This window comes from Bombyx mandarina, chromosome 11 (genome assembly GCF_030267445.1).
Source record: "Bombyx mandarina strain Sakado chromosome 11, ASM3026744v2".
Taxonomy (NCBI): Eukaryota; Metazoa; Arthropoda; class Insecta; order Lepidoptera; family Bombycidae; genus Bombyx; species Bombyx mandarina.
The window spans coordinates 3072671-3096188 of NC_143218.1; the positions used below are offsets into that span (position 1 = coordinate 3072671).

Here is a 23518-nt window from a genome sequence, read left to right on the forward strand (position 1 = left end):
ATCTATGACGTTGACACAACTAGTGATGTGAAAGGTTATCTTGTATTATCTTGGTTAGTCTGTAAATTAATAGGAACCATTGCGTTTTTAAATTAACGCGCGTGGGGAAGCCGTTTGAAGAATTGAAAAAGGATTTCATTATTTTTAAACAAATTTCAAAATATCTAGAAAATAATACTCATTAATAATTAAGCAAGTTTAATCATGAATTAGATCGTTCATTTGCTGATTTTTCAAAGAGAATAATATTGTTGAATAGAATCAAATCCGCAAACTTTATACATTAGCAAGCGTATTGCGAAATCACATGGGTAGCTGTTAAATCTCTACTTCATTGCATTCCTGATTGAATAAGGATCTTTCTCCTTGCATCGTGTTCCTCAGTGAGTGTCGTGACCTTTACAGAGTACTTTTGTTCGGACTATGCTCCTCCATTTCCTCCTGTCTTCTGCGTAGGGGCTCTTTGTCTTTTTTTTGTTGCTTAAATAGGTGGACGAGCTCACAGTGTTTGGTGTTAAATGGTCACTGGGGCTTATAGACATCTACAACGTAAATGCGCCACCCACCTTGACATATAAGTTCTAAGGTCTCAGTATAGTTATAACGGCTACCCCACCCTTCAAACCAAAACGCATTACTGCTTCACGGCAGAAATAGGCGGGGTGGTGGTACCTACCCGTGCGGACTCACAAGAGGTCTTACCACCAGTCTTAATTTGATTCAACCACCACATGAGACGCCTCCTTGGCCTCTTTCTTTCCAAGAAGGATAGCCATTATTTAACGTGCAGATTTGACTTTATGTTTTAAATTAGTGGTATTCACATCATGATGTCTATGAACTGCAATAACCATTTTACATTTGAGCCGCGAATTCATCTGCAAGACAAGACCGAAAACTTACAATAATCACCTCCTTCACTGCCTTGGTTTGAAATGTTATATATCTCGGAGACTGTCATTAGTTTGGTAGCTAAACGAAACGCAGCACGATTGCGGTGTCGTCGGAACTCGGCTAGCTTCGTGCTACGACAGAGCCTAGCCGATGGAGGCGCGTAGACGCCATCGCACTTACCGACCAGCCTTCTTGAAGAGCGGTGCCTCCGTCCTAAGAACTGTCATACGTTTCGTCTGCTAAGCTCGATCACCATATTCGCCACTACGATGTCTGACGATAGTGTTAATAATTGTGGCTTCTCCGACATATACAGTCGTGGTCAACTAATTAGGGACATTCAAGATAGTGAAGGGCTATAACCGGTTATGTACATTTAAATATAAAACCCTATTGATTTCTCAGCACCTATTATTTGCATAATGTGGTCCGATTATTATGCTATAAATGGCTGTAAATAAAAGATTTAATAAATAGAAAAAGTATTTAATATCAAAGATTAAACATGTATTAAATATTAAGGTACAATTCTGTAGTGGACATTTAATTAAGGACAGTACAGTATAATGAAAAATACAATTACACAAAACTTATAATCTTCAGTGTTATAATATCTTTAATAGCTCCATTTTATTACGTGTAAAATCAGTACCCAGTAGCAAAACCTTTGTTAGTAATTACCGCTTGACACCGATGTGGCATAGACATTATCAGTTTCTGACATGTTTCGACAGGAATGTTTGCCCATGCCTCACAAAAAGCTTCATGAAGTTCATCCAAATTTGTATTACGATAAGTGGCAACTTTTTTCCTGATTTCGTGCCAAAGGTGCTCAATTGGGTTGAGGTCCGGGCTATTTGCTGGCCAATCTAGCACCGATACAAACTGACTGGTAAGAAACGACTTGACTGAATGGGCGGTATGTTTCGGGTCGTTATCCTGCTGAAACGTCCATATAATAGGGAGATGCTCCTCAGCACAGGGAAGCAGTTTTTTCCAATATTGCCTTGTATTGATGTTGGTCTAAGTTACCCTGAACTTTCCTCACAGGTCCCACTCCACGTCCAGAAAATGAACCCCATATTTTAATGTTTCCACCGTCATGTTTCACCTGTTTTTTTGTGAATCTTGGATTCATTTCCGCTTTTACAGGACGCCGTACATATTGCCTTCCATCTGAAGAAATCAAATTAACCTTGGTCTCGTCAGAGAAAAGTACATGTTGCCATTGGGCGTAGGTCCAATGTCCATATTTACGTGCAAATGCCAAACGAGTATTTCTATGTTCTTTCTTCAACAACGGTACTTTGCGAGCTACTCTTCCGAACAACTCTGCTTCTACCAAACGTCGTCGAACGGTCCTCGCAGATACACCGGCTCTTTCTTTTGCCCCAAACACTTCGTGTTTAATTAAAATAGAGCCTAGAAACGGATCTTTCTTAGCTAACCTGGTTATCATTCTATCTTCTTGCGGAGTCGTTTTTCTCGATCTTTTTGTTCTGGACACATTTAAAGCTGTGTTATAGCGCTTGAAATGTTGCACTGCATTGCATACCATAGTTTTTGAACAATTTAAATGTTGTGCTATCCTTCGGTATGACCAACAACGCTCGACAAACTTCATGACAATTTTTCGTAGTGTTGGATCGCAACTTTTATTTTTGCCCATTTTTCTTCAAAATAATTCTTAAAACTTAAAATAAAAATCTGGATTGCCGCCAAAACGACCACTAAACAATAAGAAAAGAAACAAAAAAGTATTAAAATTCCAATTTTGAAATTAGAACGCAATACCTCAGTGTCCCTAATTAAATGGCCAGCCAGCATTCTTTGAACCAATAGCACTATGATATTGTATCAGCTATACTGTAAAGAGGTTTAATGTTTAAGAAGTTGTTATTGTTTGTATAATCGCGCACATAAATGACTAATTACACTTACATGTAAAAGATATGGAATATTGCTAAGACTCGTTGGAAAATAAAAAAAATATTCACAATTTGGCTTAACTAGAGATTGTCCCTAATTAGTTGACCACGACTGTATATATTTTTTTTTTCAACCTATTCGCTGGAAATGTAAGGGGTTATTTCAGCTACGACCGGACGGGTAGGTGAGCTCACGAGCTCAACTCAGGAGACTTTTCCACTAACGGTGCTTTTAGGTACCTCAAGCACCGTGCACCGTTCATCGTTCTCGTCGATCCCGTCGCTTGCGACGAAGGGCTCGGCGTATAAAATAACCCGTTTGCGGTAGGCAGCGGCTTGGCTCTGCCCTTGGCATTGCTGAAGTCCATGGGCGACGGTAACCACTCACCATCAGGTGGGCCGTATGCTCGTCTGCCTACAAAGGCAATGAAAAAAAAAACCCATAGACATATCCCACTGAGTTTCTCGCCGGAACTTCTCATTGGATCGCGAATCCGATCCGGTGGTAGATTCAGGGAAGTACTGCTCTGGCTAGGGCTGGTAGCAAGTTCTCTCATGTTGAGCCCTTGAGCTGACCGATTGGTCACAGCGTAGCTGGAATTAGCCCTTAGGCTAACAGCGAATGGGCAGGGGAAAAAACAAATGCATTTTTATTTGCCTTCGACTTTCTTATTTCGATTTTCTTATTTGTTCAGTTTTTTTTTTTTGTAAATTCTTTATTTATCATATGTGTATAAAACTGTCTTATTCATTAATCGACTCTTGCTCGCTTTCTCTACGACAACCGTCTAAAATTAGCCGTATAAAATTGCTATAAAATTTACTATAATATAAAGTTACTCAATTCATTTAATTATATCCCAATTGAACACTGATAATGAAATCAAATACATTGCATATTATATTTCAATGTTAGCATAAATCGTAGGATTTATAAACTCGAAGCTGGCAACATCGGCATCACAAGAAGCCATTCAAAATCAAAACAGAAAAAAAAACACAAAAACATTTGCGATATATTTTTATTGAGTTAAAAAATAATTAGAAATGATAATCCTATGGCACCTTTTCTTTTTTTTCTGGAAAATAACGAAAATAAATATTGTAAGTATTTAATATTTAGTATTTAGTGAGTAAAATTGGTACATATTGACTAGTAGGTATTACTATAAGCCTTTACTATATAATATAGCCTTTCAACCATCCATATATATTAGTTTATATCACAAATATAAGTAGTTTAGTTTTAGGTTAGAGCTTTCCCTTTCGTTCCGGAAGTACGTACGTGCTTTTAGCTTTTAAATGACTCGCGAGTGAGACATTCCGAAGTCTCGCCAGGTGAAGAAGTACTGCTTGAATGCTGCAGGCTCCGTGTTCTGTAGAACTCTGGTCACTTGCACCTGTGGAGGGGTAATAATGTGAGAAGGAATTGGTTTATCTGTCTAGTTGCTGGTGGTAGGACGTCTTATGAGTCCGCACGGATAGATACCACCGCCCTGCCTATTTCTGCCGTGAAGCAGTAATGCGTTTCGGTTTGAAGGGTGGGATAGCCGTTGTACTATAAAACTGGGACCTTAGAATTCATATCTCACGGTCGGCGGCCATGATTACAATTAGTGTCCACGGGCTCCAGTAACCACTTAACATCAGTTAGGCCGAAACTCGTTAATTGATCTAGTTAAAAACTAAAATTTCGAAAGAAGCTCCAGAAGCTTTCCAGCTCTTTCTGAGAATATATGGAAAATACACGCATCGAGTGTTATATATAACAACTCGCGATATTGTTAGACAATGAAAATCATTAAATTTTCACAGAGCTATATTATTTGATCATGTTATATTGATAATGATCAATAGTTTGATATTCTCCTAAATGGTAATTTTAATTGAGAGCGGGCAACACTGAGTGGAATCGCATCTGTCATGGCGGACGAACTGTCTTTTACGAACCCTTTGTCTCTAAATCACTAGTCATCATCCTAATCCCTGACTGTTTTAATAATTTAACCGTCTGGATAATTAAATTGATCCAAAGTCAACACCACAATCTTTATATTTCAAGGTTTCTTGAAGTCCAACGCCCATGAATTCCAATCCTGGATAGTCCACGATTTAACAATATTTAACGCCCAAATATATGAATATTTAATTCATTGTATACTGAAATTGTATTTTTAACAGTTAAATATGGTTAATAATCTTCATCTCACCCACGAAGGATAATTCTTAGCGTTCAACAATTCCTGAGCTTTCGTCATGGCCTGCGATTTCTCCTGTAAAATATATATTAATGTGACACGGAATGTTCTTCAAGTGATGATCCGGAGATAGGATGCGTCTGGACCACGACCAGAGAAAGCGGTCAACTTTGAATGCTTTAACGATAGGTGAAAGAAGATATTTAACTTTACAGCAAAATTATTTAAAGATTAAAATTTGCAATAATGGAACTTTTTTCTGGTGGTAGGACCTCTTGTGAGTCCGCGCGGGTAGGTACCACCACCCTGCCCACCTAACTTATTTCTGCCATGAACCAGCAAGCAATGCGTTTCGGTTTGAAGGGTGGGGCAGCCGTTGTAACTATATTGAAACCTTAGAACTTATATCTCAAGGTGGGTGGTGCATTTGGGTTGTAGATGTCTATGGGCTCCGGTAATCACTTAACACCCGTGGGCTATGAGCTCGTCCACCCATCTAAGCAATAAAAAAAAGATCCTGCGAAGCTCTCGCTACGGCTAGTGTTAGAAAACTCTTTCAGGTGGATTTTCATGACGTCACCTGTCAGCCAGGATGGAGCAAGAATGGCCCCTCGCGGCTACGGGCAGTAGGTCGGCGAAAAAAAAACCATTTTAAACTCATTAAAAGTGTGCTGCGAAGGTTGAGAATCGCTGGTCGACTTACGTTTGCGGTAGCCTGCTTCCCGATCCAAACGTAAATGTTGCCAGATATGGTGTCCAAAATATACGCATTCTGTAAGAACAATCGGTGAACTGAGTTGGCTCAAGAAGACTCATGGTTTGGGGCGATGTAAAAACAGAAATTTCATACGAAACAAAATGAATTATTGAATGAAACAAAAAAAAAATAGTGGAATTTGAGGCAGAAATAGGTAGGGAGAAAGTCGCGGCCTAGAGGATAAGACGGTTGGTGCGTTCGTATCGAGTGATGCAACAGTGTCAAGGTTCGAATCCCGCAAGACACGTACCTGTATTTGTAATGGAACATATCGCCTTTTCGCATTATAAGTGTACAATTTCCAAAAATATTCGAAATTGAGTTAATATGCGGAAAAATTTGGTATCACCAGATTTTTTCTCATAAATACTGTCAAAAAAGTGTAGTTTAGTTTTAGTTTTTTTGTGTGTGTTTTTAGGTTATCTTTATTTTGACTACTATTAACAAAATTAATTCATAATTTTATCTTACTTTAAAAGGCAGATAATGTAACCGGTAAAAAAGTGTTGCAAAGATGGTTAATATTAAAGATATCACATGTTAAACCTTTAAAACACTCTCCTGTAAAATTAGTAAGTTTTGAGATTATACAGTTTTAATGCGAGAAGACGATATGTTTAACTCATGATCACGTATGGCTTCCACGATGAAGGTATCATAGCATCGTGTGATAAAAATTTAACAACCCGCTAAAATTGTAATAATTATGCGTGATTAGTACAGGTTACTAGGTTCCAGCAACCTGCCTAATTCTGCCGCGAAAGTCGAATGGCGCGGCATTAATAGGCAAATTGAAGACTCACCTGTGGACTCAAGTTCTCTTGCTTGAAAGGCTTCGCTAGTGGCGTCACTTTGATCTTTCCCGTGGCGTCTGACACTTCAGAGAGAATCACGTTGCTAGCTTCACTCCTTTCGAAGTCCTGCAGGGTTTGTTAGATAAGAGCGGAGAAGACTTATTGTGAGGCTAGAGTAGGAGCACTTTGCCTATTTCCGCCCCAAAGCAATCGTTCCGGTTTGAGGGGTGTTTTTTTTTTTGCTTAGATGGGTGGACGATCTCACAGCCCACCTGGTGTTAAGTGGTTACTGGAGCCCATAGACATCCACAACGTAAATGCGCCACCCACCTTGAGATACAAGTTCTAAGGTCTCAGTATAGTTACAACGGCTGCCCCACCCTTCAAACCGAAACGCATTACTGCTTCACGCCAGAAATAGACGGGGTGGTCGTACCTACCCGCGCGGACTCTCAAGAGGTCCTATCACCAGTAAATAATTTCCGGTTATTTCGCGATAGAGAACGATTGGAAGCCGGATAAAGCGGATTTGATTACGTTGCGGCGATCGGACAAAATGCCAACTATACAAAATTAATGGTCACCACGTACCTGGTCGTCTCCACCGGTGCTCTCATCCGGCACCAGATCCTTAACTCCTGAACCAAGAGCGGTGAAGAATTTCTGAACGTCCACATCGCTCGAGTACTTGTCTGTTCAAGAGACACGAAGAGTTAGAGGAGAATGAAATCGTTAATGAGCGATATATTATTGCAGTGGCTTACTGGTGGCAGGACCTCTTGTGAGTCCACGCGGGTAGGTACCACCGCCCTGCCTATTTCTGCCGTGAAGCAGTAATGCGTTTCGGTTTGAAGGGTGAGGGAGCCGTTTTAACTATACTGAGTGAGACCTTTGAACTCGTATCTCAAGGTGGGTGGCGCATTTACGTTATAGATGTCTATGGGCTCCAGTAACCACTTAACACCAGGTAGGCCGTGAGCTCGTCCACACATCTAAGCAATAAAAATAAAATACCATCATAGAACTTAAGACATTTGGCGGATGCCTGGATTTCGTTTACTCAAGATAATCTCTCATATATACAAGTTCCAAGTACCTTACTACCGAATCAAACTAGTAATTACACCCGGTCGGTATAAGATATTTCTTTTGTCGTTCTACCCTCAAATTATAAAAGAAAAATGTGTCTTCATTCACTTAAAAAAAATCATGCTTTTGAAAACTCTCGGAAATTTAAGGGTTATTGCTTGGCGGTGTCAACATGCCCTTAAGCATGAGGTTGTTAATCTAAATTCTACGGTAAAACTTTTCCGCCCATTCCTCAAACCGGCTTAAAATTCCCCCAGTCTCGTCAAGTTACCCCCGGCTCGGCATAAGTTCTGCTTACCCACAATATCGACTCTTCCGCGTCCGTGATGATCCTGATCCCGTACTTGATTGGCGAACGAAATCGCTTTAAGCTTCTCAACGTTCTTAGCTTTCTCGCCGACAAAGACATAGATGTCGTTGTCTAGATCAAGAACGAAACAGTCGCCTTTGTTCATCGAAGCTATCTGCGGATCGACCTGGAAAAGGCAAGAGAGATGTATCTAAAAAAAAAAAAAAAAACCGCAGTGAAGAGTTCTTGAGATAATAATTCATAATTGGGAACAAATCACGCAAGATCATTCGGCCCCAATTTAAGATTCCCTGCGTTAAAGGAACCGGTGACTGACAAACATACATAAATACGTTTAAATATTGTTACGCCGGTACGAGTAACGCCAGTCAGTCAGTAATCGGAACTACTCGGAGCGAAACAGCGAACGGATCACCGGAAGCGAATTGAGAATTTTAAAGTGTTTGTGAAGTGTTTTAAATGTTCTAAGTGTTGAATACAGGTTTTAGTTGTACTTTGGTGGACATTTATTTATCCCGAACCCCAGCGCGTAACAATATATATGTCGGCGCAACGTTACCATTTAGTTAACTAAGATCACTTAATGTTAACTGTTTTGTTAATGTTAATATTGTTGGTTAACCATTATAAGTCCAACGCGTGTAAACAATTGCTTAAGACGGAATTCAAGATACATAGGCGGCACTGAAAATTTCGGGAATTAACGAAGTGACACAACATTACTATTTAAAAATGTATTTATTGCTTTTCGAAGAATTCTCCGCGAAATTTGACACATTTTTCCATACGATGGAACCAATCATTGAAGCAACCATTCTATTCGGAAGTTGGGGTCTCCAAAATGGCCGTTTTGTAGGCGTCCACAGCTTCTTCAGGTGATGAAAATCTCTGTCCACGCAATTTATTCTTTATTTTAGAAAGTATAGAAATCATTCGGGCTTAGTTCGGGGCTGTACGGCGGATGGTCTAATAATTTTATGTTTTCTTGCTCTAAAAACTCTTTTGTTCTGTGCGCGGTGTGAGAACTCGCATTGTCGTGATGGAGGATGACGCGGCGGTTGCAGTTCTCTTTACGGAGTTCAGAAACGACCTGTGGCAAACAAATGCTAGCATACCATTCTGCATTAACCGTTCTTTGTCCCTCAAGAGGAACAGTCGTAACATGGCCGGTTTTGGAGACAAACGTGGCAACCCCACTCCGTGAACGAACAATTTTTGTTGGCTTTAACTCATTTTCGAACACCCAAACTCGTGACTGGTTTTTTGTTTCGGGTTCGTACGCGTATATCCAGGATTCGTCACCTGATACAATGTTGTATACAGCATTTGAGGATCCTGCGTGGAATCTTTCGAGAGTTCTGACGCACCAAGTAACGCGAGTCGCTTTTTGCTCTTCACAGAGCGAATGCGGTATCCATCGGGAAAACAACTTTTTTACACCTAATTGTTCATGGGAGATTATTTGTATTTGACTCATGCCAATGTCTAAAGTTGCTTGAATTTCGCGGTATGTCACATGTCGATCTTCCTCAATCAGCTTACGCACAGCATCAACGTTTTCTTGGGTGACTGCAGTTTTTGGACGACCTTGACGGGGATCATCACTGAACTTGACACGTCCACGTTGAAACTCAGCAAACCAGCGATAAATTGTGGTTTTGGATGGGGCTTCATCACCAAATGCAGAAATCACCCGGTCAACACACTGTTTTTGTGTTAAACCACTTCGAAAGTCATAATAAATCATCGCTCTTGAATTTTCTCGAGTCAATTCCATTTTCTCAACGACTAAACAAGTTTGACAAAACCTTGTGACAAGACCGAGAATCTTTTTTTAAATAAATAAATGGTATTCGATTTTTAAAACCAAGGAGTTTTCAATTAAAAAGATTTTAATATGACAGGAACAGTGGAAATATTCCATTCCCGATACTTTTAGTGCAGCCCTCGTAATTCATGACTAAGCTACCGCTAATGTTTTACTATAAATACAAGTGACTGTTGTCGCTCAATAAATTCAATGAATAGAATTCATTGGAAAAGTGAGTCTTAATTACTGTCACTATGAAAAGCTGACGTCATCATTTGTAAAATCAACGTGGCACCAATCGATGACGTCACGATCCGTAACCTTGAAACCTTACGTTTTGGAAGGATACATTATATCAATTGCCTTAACAATTATTGAAGAAGAAGGACTTACTTGTCTAACGCGGACATCTCGCTTCCCTTTGACCTGGAACATTCGTTTCTGGGCTCCCGCGTTCGTGACGACGTGGTTAAAACCGGACGGATTCCCCCCCTCCAAATAGGTCAAGGCTGGTGGATGATAGGAACGGCTTAGTAAAGGTGTCGCTCTAGAATCTTGCTACTGGTGTAGGACCTGTTGTGAGTCCACACGGGTAGGTACCATCACCCCGCCTATTCCTGCCGTGAAGCAGTAATGCGTTTCGGTTTGAAGGGTGGGGCAGCCGTTGTAACTATACTGAGACCTTATTATATCTCAAGGTGGGTAGCGCATTTACGTTATAGATTTCTATGGGCTTCAGTAACCACTTAACACCAGGTGGGCTGTCAGCTCGTCCACCCATTTAAGAAACAAACAAAAAAACAAAAAGAAATCTAGAATAACACTGCTTGATGTCTACACGTGTCTTAAAGCGACTGAGAGATTCATAGGTTCATGGACAGCAGCGTTATCCGAGTATTACACCAGCGTTCAGCGTTCGCCAATCGTCATTTACTGGTGTGAGGATGTGCCGTGCCTGCCTATCTCGGTATCACCAATCCGCCTATTTCTGCTGCGAAGTAATAGGTTGGGGAAAAAGTCTTTTCGCATTACAGTATGTATGAACTTGTAATAAAATCTCTTTGGCTATACTATTTGTATCTGGCCGGTTTTGGTATCATTAAAAAGTAGATAATTTCAAATTCAAATTAGGAAAACGTGTAATTTATATTGACGCTTTCCAGTTTAACGGTTGGGGCAGCCGTTGTAGATGGGCCTTTGAGATACCCACCCCAGAATTCGTAATTATTATTTATAAAGACAAGCACGACAACAAACAACGAGCAGAACAAACAGACGCACAAATTTACAAATACAACAGATCGTATAATCGATTGCTTCTTGAAAGGAAGACTGTAATTACAACCACGACAATTACGATCATTCACGTGTAATTAATGACGTGTTCTCGAAACCACGGAAATACTTCTCAATTGGTTCTCAAGGCGCGATTGAATTGATAGCCGACTGAATGATCGTTGTTGCCCGTGGACATCATCAGAACTGAGGACGTTAACGTTGATAACGAATCTCGTCTACAAAGTCGGATGTTTCATTACGTGGTTATATATTGAAAACCGCTTTGAATGATTCACTGGTCTTGTCAGAGACTGGCTTCTATGAAGATGATAGGACAATCCATTTTATTATTGCTTAAACGTGTGAACGAGCCCATAGACACCTACAACGTAAATACCGCCAACCACCTTGAGACATGAGTTCTAATTCTCAGTTTTAGAGTACAGCGTCTGTCTCGCCTTTCGAACCCAAAGGTATTATCGTTTCGCCCAGAAATAAACATCTTACAAGGTCCTTACCTTACCTTAAGTACCTTACAAGGTCTCACAATACGCCCTACCACTGTTACCGAATAATAGCAAATTGTAATCACTGGACGTTTGATTCTCATTACACAATGCTATTCCTTCATCGTGGAAGATATTCGAGAGCTTGTTTCAGTACATGCCTGAAGAATTCGAACACCGGCACAGACATACCGCTCGCCGAGCGATCACCATGACCACACCAGGACTTAACATAGGTCTTTAGGGCCAGTTTGACGCGGCAATATCTAGACCTTTAGGGGCAGTTTTACGCTGCAGTATTTAGACCTTTAGGGGCGGTATTACACAGCAGAATCCACGTCTTTAGGGGCAGTTATGCGCGGTAGTATCTAGATCTTTAGGGGCAGTTTTACGCTGCAGTATTTAGACCTTTAGGGGCAGTATTACACAGCAGAATCCACGTCTTTAGGGGCAGTTATGCGCGGTAGTATCTAGATCTTTAAGGGCAGTTTCACACGGTAGTATCAGGCCTTTTAGGGGCAGTTTTGCGCCGCAGAATCCACAACTTTAAGGACAGTTTTACGCGACAATATCTCGACCTTTAGTGGCAGCTTTACACGGTAGTATCCAGGCTTTTAGGAGCAGTTTTGCGCGGCAGTTTCTGGACTTTTAGGGACCTTTTATGCGGCGGAAATATAGTTGCTACGGACATATGTACTTACGTGTCTGGAAATATGATAGGAACAAAGCGCTTTCGTGACCCATGGTCTCTCGGTGCTGGACCGCGGCGCCCCCGAACTTGTCGTCCAGGCCGACGGTGAGTATGGCGGCGGCTCCTGACTCGTCTTGTGTCGACTCCCGACCGATCCAGTAGTGGATGTCCCATGATAGATTGTTGCGATTGTCCGAAGTCGTCTGAAAGACGTGTTTTAACTCGTGTCGTAGTAAAGTCAGAGGCACTGGCTACTACTGAGGGCCCCCTTCGACCCTCGTTTGAAGAATGACGTGTTATAGTGGGAAACACCGTGGAGCGGTTCATACGAGAGCCGGATGGTTCGTGACAGAATTAACCTTTGGACTGCAGATGAATGGCCTGCGCAAACTTCCAGAGTTATGTCGAGAATTTGGAAACATATAGCTGTCTCTGGTCTCGCGAAAGGGCGGGAAAGGGACAGCTGCAGATCAGACGGAAACGGATAGTGTCACCTGGATTTTGTTCAAGACCTTCATTATGCTTCTACATAATATGCTAATACAATAAACAAACCAATGAAATGTCGTCAATATAGTCCAAATCTATTTAAATATGCATCAATAAGGATAACTTCGTAACCCTGTGCCACGAAATGATATAATAAAAAAATATACTTCATAAAGAAGAAAAAAAGAAGTAAGAGAAAAAAAAATTGTTTATGTACATAATGGCCGTTTTCCTTAATTCTATCTAGAACAAAAGTCATTAAAGACATTACTCGGTATATATCAAAGTTATGATTAACAATAGATCTAAGAGAAACGAGATTTACTTTTTAGGCTAGATATGGAATATTATAATGAACAGTTCGGTTAAAGGGGGCACGAGAATTAAAAAAGGTTGGGAGGCACTGGTCCAAATAAATAAATTATTTAATTACCCGTAAAATGATGTATGAATCTCCTTTGTAGAATTTTCCTATGTCCTTCTGAGCAACGGGTATTGGTTCGAAGTTCTATAAAAAGAATATTTATTAATCTAAAATTAAAACGTGCATATTCTTAAATGAAAAAAAAAATATTTAGACAACGCAAATATAATTAAAAAATCTATCAAAATATTCAAAATGGCGCCCTCTCGCTACGGGCGTAGGTCGTTGACCTCTGATGTGCTTGAAGAATTGAATACGGAAATATTTCATAAGGAAATGTTACTTTTTGTAGATAAATATACAATTTATTGTAACTAGTATTCAAGTAGCGATCGAAATTGGACCATAATCACCGGTGGTTTAAGGTTGTTTTTAGTTTCGTAAATGACATTTTTAATAAACAGTCCTAGAATGTTGTCAACAATAAAATGAGCTCTTATCTCAATATTGGTGGCGATGCGACATTTACATTTGTTGATGTCTACAGGCTTCAGTAGCCGCTTAAGGCCAGGTGTACCGCGAGCATGCTCACCCGTCTAAGCAATGTCAAATTTTAATTGCCTATTTCACATACATATTTAAACATATTCAATACATTATATACATTCATACATATTTTTAGATTTAATTACAATTATCTATATATTAATACGTGAAGCAAAAACTTTGTACCTCTTTTTACGAAAATTGCCCGGACTGAGGAGAGTGTGAAATTTCTCACACAAAGAGAATATTGAGAAGGAGTGCAGAATGCTATTTATTTTTAATTATGCATAAAAAATACATTATATCAATTAAAAAAACTTTACACACACTACCATGTATTTGACACAACACTCACATATATATATCTATATACTGTGTTCATTGTCAAACTTTTGTTATTGTTTAAAGTCTGTGTTCAAATTGAGAATAGATTACCTAATATTGTTTGTCTTTAATATTATTTGTCTATAGTGTAGTCTTGGCGAAATCTGTGATTTTCTATAAAGTCTTTGTTATTAGAATTTTAATAATGTTTAAGGTTATAATTTAAATTAATAATTATGGTCGGATTTCGACCCCTGGGCGACCTCTAGTTAAACTAAAACGCCCTAATCCCCACAAATGACGTCACACGCAACGAAGCTACATTCGATTGAGTTATGTTATTAAGAATTACCTGTATTCTCCATATTTGCACACCGGCAGTTCTGCCGACATTGGCAAAAGCCGGGTGGACTTTAGCTTTGTCACGGGCGTTCTAGAAAAAAAAACTTATTTTAATTAAAATATTTCACTATGTCAGTCTATTAATCAACGGCCGTCTGGTGTAGTTGTGATATGGTCACTACACAAGGGGGTCGCGGGTTTGAATCCCGCCTAGAGAAGATTTTTATGTGACAAATATAAAATGTCTTTTCCAGGGTTATGGATGTATATTATGTATGTGTATAATAAAAATCTTACATTTATTTCCGTTATCCGGTACCTGTAACACAAGTTCTTTACGAACTTATCACGGGATCAGTTAACGTGGCGTGATTGTTAGTAAATATTTATTTATTTATTAATAAGTCGTCTCATATCTTAAGGAGGGCAGCTTTGTCGATGCGATTCCTTATGGACTTCTATAAGCACTTAGCGTTAGTAGCCTAAGGACCTGACCGGTAGCTGAGCTGTTGATCCTGAGAGAATCGCCAACACTGGCCCTAGCAAGAGCAGTGCTTCGATGAACCTCCCACCGGAATCGCGACCCACTGAGTAGATCCGTCGAGAAACTATGTGGGTTAAGTCTGTGGTCAACATGTTCTGTGGTCGTATTTTTTTTTTTTTTTTTATTGCTTAGACGTGTGGACGAGCTCATAGCCTACCTGGTGTTAAGTGGTTACTGGAGCCCATAGACATCTACAACGTAAATGCGCCACACACCTTGAGATATAGTTCTAAGGTCTCAGTATAGTCACAACGGCTGCCCCACCCTTCAAACCGAAACGCATTACTGCTTCACGGCAGAAATAGGCGGGGCGGTGGTACCTACCCGTGCGGACTCACAAGAGGTCCTACCACCAGTAATTAGGCAAATTATAATTTTGCGGGTTTGATTTTTATTGCACGATGTTATTCCTTCACCGTGGAAGTAAATCGTGAACATTTGTTGAGTACGTATTTCATTAGAAAAATTGGTACCCGCCAGCGAGATTCGAACACTGGTGCATCGCTCGATACGAATGCACCGGACGTCTTATCCTTTAGGCCTCGACGACTTCGTATTATAATTTAGTATAGGTACTTTAATCTGGACCCACTTTATCTGACAGCGATGTGATCGGCCCGCTTATCTCCTGTGGCTTGGTCGCCGTCCGTGCCCAGACTGAGCCCAGCAAAACAAAAAAGAGACACGAAAAAATGATCTTCATCCTGTAAATAATATCTGATTTTAACATCTTAGTTTTCGCTATACATAATAATAATAATAATAATAAAGCCTTTACATAACTTAAAATCTATGAATGTGTTAGTTTTTTTATTATTATTTGATTTTAATATAGTTTTTATCACCAGTTTTTATCACTTCACTGGTGGTAGGACCTCTTGTGAGTCCGCACGGGTACCCCGCCTAATTCTGCCGTGAAGCAGTAATGCGTTTCGGTTTGAAGAGTGGGGTAGCCGTTGTAACTATACTGAGACCTTAGAACTTATATCTCAAGGTGGGTGGCGCATTTACATTGTAGATGTGTATGGGCTCCAGTAACCACTTAACACCAGGTGGGCTGTGAGCTCGTCCAGCCATCTAAGCAAATAAAAAAGAAAAAAAAAGAAAAAAAATATATTAATGCAATTGTTTATTTTCCCCTACCTATGCTGATAGCCTTGAGAGGCTATTTCAGCTTCACCCTAACGCGTAGGTGAACTCACGGGGCTAAAACCGGGTGTGTTGTTAACACTGGCCCTAGCAAGAACAGTGCTTCGCTGCATCTACCACCGGATCGGAAACGCGACCCACTGAGTAGATCCGGCGAAAAATTCAGTGGGCTGTGTCTGTGGGTTAATTTACTCGTCGAGCCCTTCGTCGCAAGCGACGGATTCGGCGAGCACGGTGACCGGTGCTTGAGGTATGATACCTTCCTTTTTAGCATGCGAAGACTTTTCTCTCGCAAACGCATATTACTATAACTCGCTTATTTCTCAACTAAACACCTTGAAGAGCAGAAGACGCCAGTAGCATAGTGATGTCCATAGGCAACGCTAACGTAATGACCTTTTCCTGGATCAATGTGCTTAGTGAGAGTTTTTTAATTTTCCCTATCACTTAAAAGCTAAGTCAAATTTGGATGGAGCTTTTTTTTTATTTTATTTTTATTCTATTGCTTAGATGGGTGGACGAACTCTGGTTACCGGAGCCCATAGACATCCACAGACAATGTAAATACCGCCACCCACCTTGAGATATGAGTTCTTAGGTCTCAGTATAGTTACAACCGCCACTGAGAAAATCCGACGAAAACTCTGTGGGTTAAGTCTGTGGTCACAATCCCCGCAGATCAGTACCTAATGGTCAGAATGTAATGGAGCACAACGCTAATTAGCAAGTCTACATCGATCGCGTCCAAATTGTGCTTTTTAATGCATAGATGGGTGGACGAGCTCACAGCCCACCTGGTGTTAAGTGGTTACCGGAGCCCGTAGACATCTATAACGTAAATGCCGCCACCTACCTTGAGATATGAGTTCTTAGGTCTCAATATAGTTACAACGGCTGCCCCGCCCTTCAAACCGAAACGCATTACTGCTTCAAGGCAGAAATAGGCAGGGTGGTGGTACCTACTCGTGCGGACTCACAAGACGTCCTACCACCAGTTGGAACAGCTTCCCTTCGTTTGCCGCTAGGGGCGCTGTTCCATACAAATTTGAGTTAACTTTTACGTTATCGAGAAGGCTAAAGAACTCGCACTGAGCACACAGGAAAACATCAAAAGCCGACATAATTGTAACATTAGCTGCATAGTTATGAATCAGACATTCGTTCGGACCGTATTCACACGAGGAAACAAATATATGAGAAGCAAGGTTTTTGTTTAGTCACTAACCGTGTGGTTAGCTAAGCGGAAATAAGCTATAAAGCCGTCTTGGCCTAATGGTTAAGACGTCAGGTGTGTTTATATCTAGCGACGCGATTTTGCCCGAATTCTAATCCCGCAATTTTACTGGTGGTAGGACGTCTTGTGAGTCCGCGCGTGTAGGTACCTCCACCGTGCCTATTTCTGCCGTGAAGCAGTAATGCGTTTCGGTTTGAAGGGTGGGGTAGCCGTTGTAGCTGTACTGAGACCTTAGAACTCATGTCTCAAGGTGGGTGGCGCATTTACGTTGTAGATGTCTATGGGCTCCAGTGACCATTTAGCACCAGGTTGGCTGTGAGCTCGTCCACTAATCTACGCAAAAAAAAAAATTAGCACTATTTGGCCGCGATCGATGGAGATTTGCTAATTATCGTTGGGTTGAATCACATAGGTAGGTTACACCGCATTACATTCGCTACGAACCAGTCGAGTCTTAGTTGTCTTAATTCAAAGTATGGAATAACCGTTACAATCAGGACTGGTTTTTTTTGGAACCTGTGGTAGAGTTAACATTGTTACTAATATTTTGACATTCAACCAGTTTTTTTTTTTTTTTTTTTTAAATAATGTGTCTTTAATTTTATAATATAACAAATCAAAATAATTTAACAGAAATCAACTCACACATTAGAACAAATCTTCCAATGCGCTTGAGGGAGGCACAGTTCCCAAGATACTGGCTACGTTACCTCGTTGGACAGCCAGACTCACTCTCTGTGCAAAGTACCAGCCAGCCTTAGCATCACGTGTAACCTCCTTCAAGCGTTTGGAGATTTCTGACAAGTGTGTTATAAATAAATGAAGTTGAAGAAGAAATGAGTTGAATTTGAATACAGTTGAGAGATACGGTGGCCGCGTCGATGATGTCTATGGACTCCAACAATTGTTCCCCGTGTACCGTGAACTACATGAAGCAAAAACGCAAAATGTCGATCATACCAAACTATAAAAAAATCGTAGATAAAGAATAGAAAAACATTTGAAAGATATTTTACACATTAAAATTTATTTAAAAAAACTTAGGTATCTAATGATTACTTTGTATTTACTTTTGTACCTACATTTAATTTGTTTCAAGAATTAAATCTATTGAGTGAGTCATCATCATTCAATCATCAGTCAATTCATCATTCACTGTTTTAAAATGTTTATGTTTCAACATACATAACGATGGGTGAAAGGTTATTTGATATAAGCGACATTTTAGAGAGAGAGAGAGAGAGAGAGAGAGAGAGAGAGGGAGAGAGAGGGGGGGAGAAAGAGGGAGAGTGAGAGAGAGAGAGAGAGAGGGAGAGAGAGGGGGGAGAAAGAGGGAGAGAGAGAGAGAGAGAGAGAGGGAGAGAGAGAGAGGGAGAGAGAGAGAGAGAGGGAGAGAGAGAGAGAGAGAGATAATATACATTAGTGCACAACAAAAGACAATTTACATTCAGAAAACAGTCAAAAAGCAGATACATTTGTACAATAGACGGTCTGATCGCTAAAAGCGATCTCTTCCAGTTGAGAGCCATTTAAAGTTTAAAATTTTGAGCATATATCATAACAAAGAAAAACACTTCTTTAGCTATTTAAATGAGGTAAGCTTAATTGAAGTTGAATTAAAAGCATCGAACCGTTGATGCTGATACCGAATAAAACGGACCTTTAATTACAAAGATAAATGTCGCGTGAACAGCGAAATGTCACTTTAAGCCATATAAGGCCCTTGAATCTACTGTTGATTAGTCAGGCAAAGAACTCAATTCCAGTGTTGGGCGGTGCGATGTTAGAAACAAATCGACGAGGGAACATCTCAAGCGAATCCCGAAATTCATAATCTGTACTAATATTAAAAGGCTGAAGAGTTTGTTTGAACACGCTAATCTCAGGAACTACTGGTCCGATTTGAAAAACTCTTTCAGTGTTATAGTCAGCTGATTTATTGACGAAGGCTATAGGCTATATAACATCACGCTAAGACCAATACAAGTGGAGCACCAATAAAGAATGTTTCCAAATATTTTCACTTTCTACGTAAAAGGAGTTGGGGGGTAAAATTTAGCGTTATGCAAAAGTAACTAATGCCCGCAGACGGAGTCGCCGTCAAAAGCTAGTAATTGATATAATTAACAATAGATTCGCATGTCTCATTAACTTATTTAATAAGAAAACTATCATCAATATATTATGTGTTTATTTTTTCACATACGTCACCTTACACGAGAGATTTCTTAAGAATCTAAGCGACGTTTTTTTGTTACGTAAATAAATAATAAAAAACAAGAACATTGATATTGATATTGTAACCTCGAACCAGATTACATATAAGCGATATATATCGATTGATTTCATTAATAAATAAATAAAACCTTCGGATATTGATTATCATCAATCAAACACAGCATCGAAGTTGTGAGATTTTAAACTTGAAAATGGCCGGCGAGAGATTGCGAAACTCGCTAGAGAACACGATTAAAAAGCGCATAAGTTAGATAATTAAGCGAGATAAATAAAGTCTGAGTTAGAAAACAACTTAAACAATATGCCTTTCTTATTAAAGATTAACTTACACATGTTATGAACACGTGCGCGGGAAAAAATCCGCCATAGATCACGTATGATCGATTAAACTTTCAATTAAACAAAATATCACAAGCTAACTTACCTTAAGCACGTCTACACGCAGCCACGACTTAAACTCGACTGAATTACTGAATCAAACGGAACTAAGCACGCAATTCATTACATTAAATCACGCTATATTTATATAACTAGAGTTGATATATCAATACTAGTTGGAGATCCAGTGTTTGTTTGCCTATTAATGTCTACGTGTTAGGAAATTTAGTTTTTGTAGTGATAACTTCTTATGGGAGGGTAAATCGCTTCGTTACGTGACGCGTTACGTTACGGCGCCAGTTTGTCTGGCGTCCCTTTCTCTCTTGCACATGGTAGCGGTACTGAGAGCGTATGTGACTCCTGACTATTTATATATCATCATTATCCTGCCCTTCTCCCAGTTACCTGGGGTCGGCGCAACATGTTTTCTCCTTCCATACTCCTCTATCATATACCATTTCTTCGTTCACTCCCCTCTTACACATATCGTCTTTCACGCAATCCATCCATTTCTTCTTAGGTCTACCTCTTCCTCTATATCCTTCCACATTCATAGTTAGCCTTTTCTTACAAACCTCATTTTCATTTCGTCTCATCACAAGTCCGTACCATCCCAAAGCGCACTTCTCAGCTTCTCTGTCACAGATGCCACTTTCAGATTTCCTCTAACATAATATTTCATTCCGTATTCTATCCATTCTCGTTAATCCACACATCCATCTGAACATTCGCATCTCTGCTGCATGCAATCGCCTTTCGTCCTATTATTCCATCCATACTAGCATCTCTGCTGCATGCAATCGCCTTTCATCCTATTATTCCATCCATACTATTTTTAGATCTCTTTAGATTTACGTTACAATTTTCCTTACATTTTCATTAAAATATATTAAATTTAAGTAATAAACTCAGCTTTGTCTCAAGTTAATCAATTTCAATACTAAAGGGTCAGAGTAGGTAGGCGGAACTCTACGATACTATCGTAGGTTCGCGTTGGTGTACTTCACCACGATATTTCGGATCCTCCCGATCCACTAACGGTACTTTTAGGTACCTCAAGCATCGGTCATCGTTCCCGTCGAACCCGTCGCTTGCGACAAAGGGCTCGACGAGTAAATTAACCCAAAAAAGCACAGCCCATTGAGTTTCTCGCCAGATTTTCTCAGTGAGTCGCATTTCCGATCCACTGCAATTTGCGAAGCACTGCTCTTGCTAAAGTCAGTGTTAGAAACAAGGTTAGGTTTGAACCCCGCGCGCTCACCTACTCGCCCGGTTACGCTGAAATGGTCTCTTAAGACCATCAGCTTAGGTAGGAAAAAAGTGGATTTCACATTACTCGAAGTTTAGTCTGAGACCGATTATGCGAGAAAAATGTAATCTTATCCACGCCACTCTCCTCCACTCAGCTCCAAATCAAAAATTATCTATATGTTAATACGTGAAGGAAAAACTTTGTATCCCTTTTTTCGAAAATTACACGGAAGAAGGAGTATCAAATGTCCAATACTTATAGAGAATATAGGAGAAGGAGTGTAGAGTGTTATTTTTTTTTTTAATTATGCATTAAAGATACTTTAAATGCATTAAAAAAACATTACACACACTACCATGTATTTGACACACACACGCAAATAAACCCTTTTGCTTATCGTTAAAGGATGTTGTCAAACTGGGAATAGATTAATATTGTTTGTCTTCAATATTATTTGTCTATAGTGTAGTCTTGGCGAAATCTGTGATTATAGAAGTATTTAAATAGTCTTTGTTAATAGAACCATTATAATGTTCAAACTTATAATTTCAATTAATTATAGTCGAATTTCGACTACTGCGGGACCACTAGTATAGATAAATAGACGCGAATCAGATTGATCAAATACGAGAAATTACAACAAGCTATGTTTTCAATGATCAAATCAAATAGATCCTAAAAATAAATTGTGACAGACAGAAATAATGTTAGCTTAAACATATAAAAACATAAAGCCGTGTTCAGACGTGCTGGTTTTTTTTTGGCCCTAAAAATAAAGTAAAGTTTTATAGGAGGAAAATGAATGACGGATATTCAAGGTTAAAGTGGATTGAGCTAGATACTATTATAGTGTGGATGTTGATGGCCTAATAGATAAGACGCCCGGTGCAGTCGTGTTGAGCGGCGCGATTGTGCCAAGGTTCAAATCCCGCAAACCGGTAGATATTTTTGTAATGATATTTTATTCTTCTTCAACCCATGTCCACTAAATGCTGATGTGATGAGTGATGCTGAGGTGAATGATGAGTATATACACATAAAAAATAGAGTGTTGCTTTTCATTTGTTTTTTTTGTAAACTTTTATTTATAAATAACTTTTTTTTTCATTATTTCACTTTCTACTTACTCGTGATTTTAGTGATGGAAACTTGTTTGGTTTTTGTTTTAGCTATTTTTTTAATATATTACAATAATATGTTTGTTTCGTGCTGTTGTTTTCCCCAAATAAATAATTTTATATACTATTATAATATTAAATTTCATCTTTTCGTTTCTCCTGTCGTTACAGGTCAGGATATTAGAGCGAACTTATAAAACTATTGTATCGTCATTGATACTTCAGGCGAGCGGGAATTGTCAGGTCAATCACGTCTTGAAGTCTATGTAAAGAAAGTTATTCCTTTCTTTAATTTGATTCTTTAATTTGAATTATGTCACGCATGCGCTGTCGACATGTTGTCAAGTCGAAAAGCCTTGACAGATAAACAATATGTCATTGTGTAAAATTTTATGAAAATAATTTCTATTTAGATAGTTACAAGATTATAAAATAAACTTTAAATGTCGTTTCTTTGTTCTTTCAGAGCAACAGATTGAAGTTTTATTTTAATAAAACAACATTACCTAATAATCTTATATCTATATAAAGATGACGTTTAAAGATTTTGTTTACGTACAAACTGTACTGTGTGCTTAGTGCGAGCTTTTTAACGCTCTCGATAGCGTAAAACTTAACTCAAATTTGTATGGAGTTGGAACAGCGCCCCTAGCGGCAAACATAGACAAACGTTCCAACTCCATTCGAAATTGAGTTAACTTTTACGCTATCGAGAGCGTTAAAAGACTCGCATAAAGCCCTCTTGTGAATCCGCGCGGGTTGGTACCAACATCCCGCCTATTTATGCCGTGAAGCAGTAATGCGTTTCGGTTTGAAGGGCGGGGCAGCTTGTTGTATACTAGAACTTAGAACTTATATCTCAATGTGGGTGACGCATTTACATTGTAGATGTCTATGGGCTCCAGTAACCTCTTAACACCAGGTGGTCTGTGAGATCGTCCACCCATCGAAGCAATAAAAAAAAATAAAAAAAATCACATGCCGATCTAATTAGAGGATATTAAAAATGTGAACACAGCCCTACCTAGATTGAGGGTCAAAGTTTATCAAAGTGCTCTTGATAGCACGTAATAACATTATTTACGAAAGATTATTTGTTAAATACACAAATATCATTCATCATTCTCTAGTTCTCGGTAAATTCAGCTTTAGATTAAGCTTCATAGAAATGTTTACGTCAATCTGTTTATATTCGTATAGGATATAAACAGTCGGATATTATTATTTTAAAATTTATTGATGCGCAAAAAGAAACTTACAATCATTACAGTACATTTACACATTA

At 39.3% G+C, this 23518-nt stretch overlaps 1 protein-coding gene across 1 annotated transcript; it reads right to left on the minus strand.

The window, feature by feature from the left end:
- Nucleotides 1-4107: 4107 nt before the first annotated feature.
- Nucleotides 4108-20053, minus strand: LOC114251508 (gelsolin). Its single transcript, XM_028185793.2, has 12 exons — nucleotides 19910-20053; nucleotides 15457-15568; nucleotides 14331-14411; nucleotides 13178-13252; nucleotides 12266-12458; nucleotides 10174-10289; nucleotides 7959-8136; nucleotides 7163-7263; nucleotides 6581-6697; nucleotides 5724-5792; nucleotides 5033-5095; nucleotides 4108-4222 (listed from the first exon to the last, which is right to left on the minus strand). Exons 2-12 carry the CDS (start codon nucleotides 15565-15567, stop codon nucleotides 4121-4123), a joined length of 1206 nt encoding a protein of 401 aa, XP_028041594.2. The 5' UTR covers nucleotide 15568; nucleotides 19910-20053; the 3' UTR covers nucleotides 4108-4120.
- Nucleotides 20054-23518: the final 3465 nt, after the last annotated feature.

Coding starts and splice junctions, on each gene's coding strand:
- LOC114251508 (XM_028185793.2), bottom strand. CDS start 15,567: ATGAAGATCATTTTTTCGTGTCTCTTTTTTGTTTTGCTGGGCTCAGTC. Junction 13,253..14,330: donor TGCAAATATGGAGAATACAG/GTAATTCTTAAT, acceptor TTCTTTTTATAG/AACTTCGAACCAATACCCGT. Junction 10,290..12,265: donor CCTATCATATTTCCAGACAC/GTAAGTACATAT, acceptor ATCATCCACCAG/CCTTGACCTATTTGGAGGGG.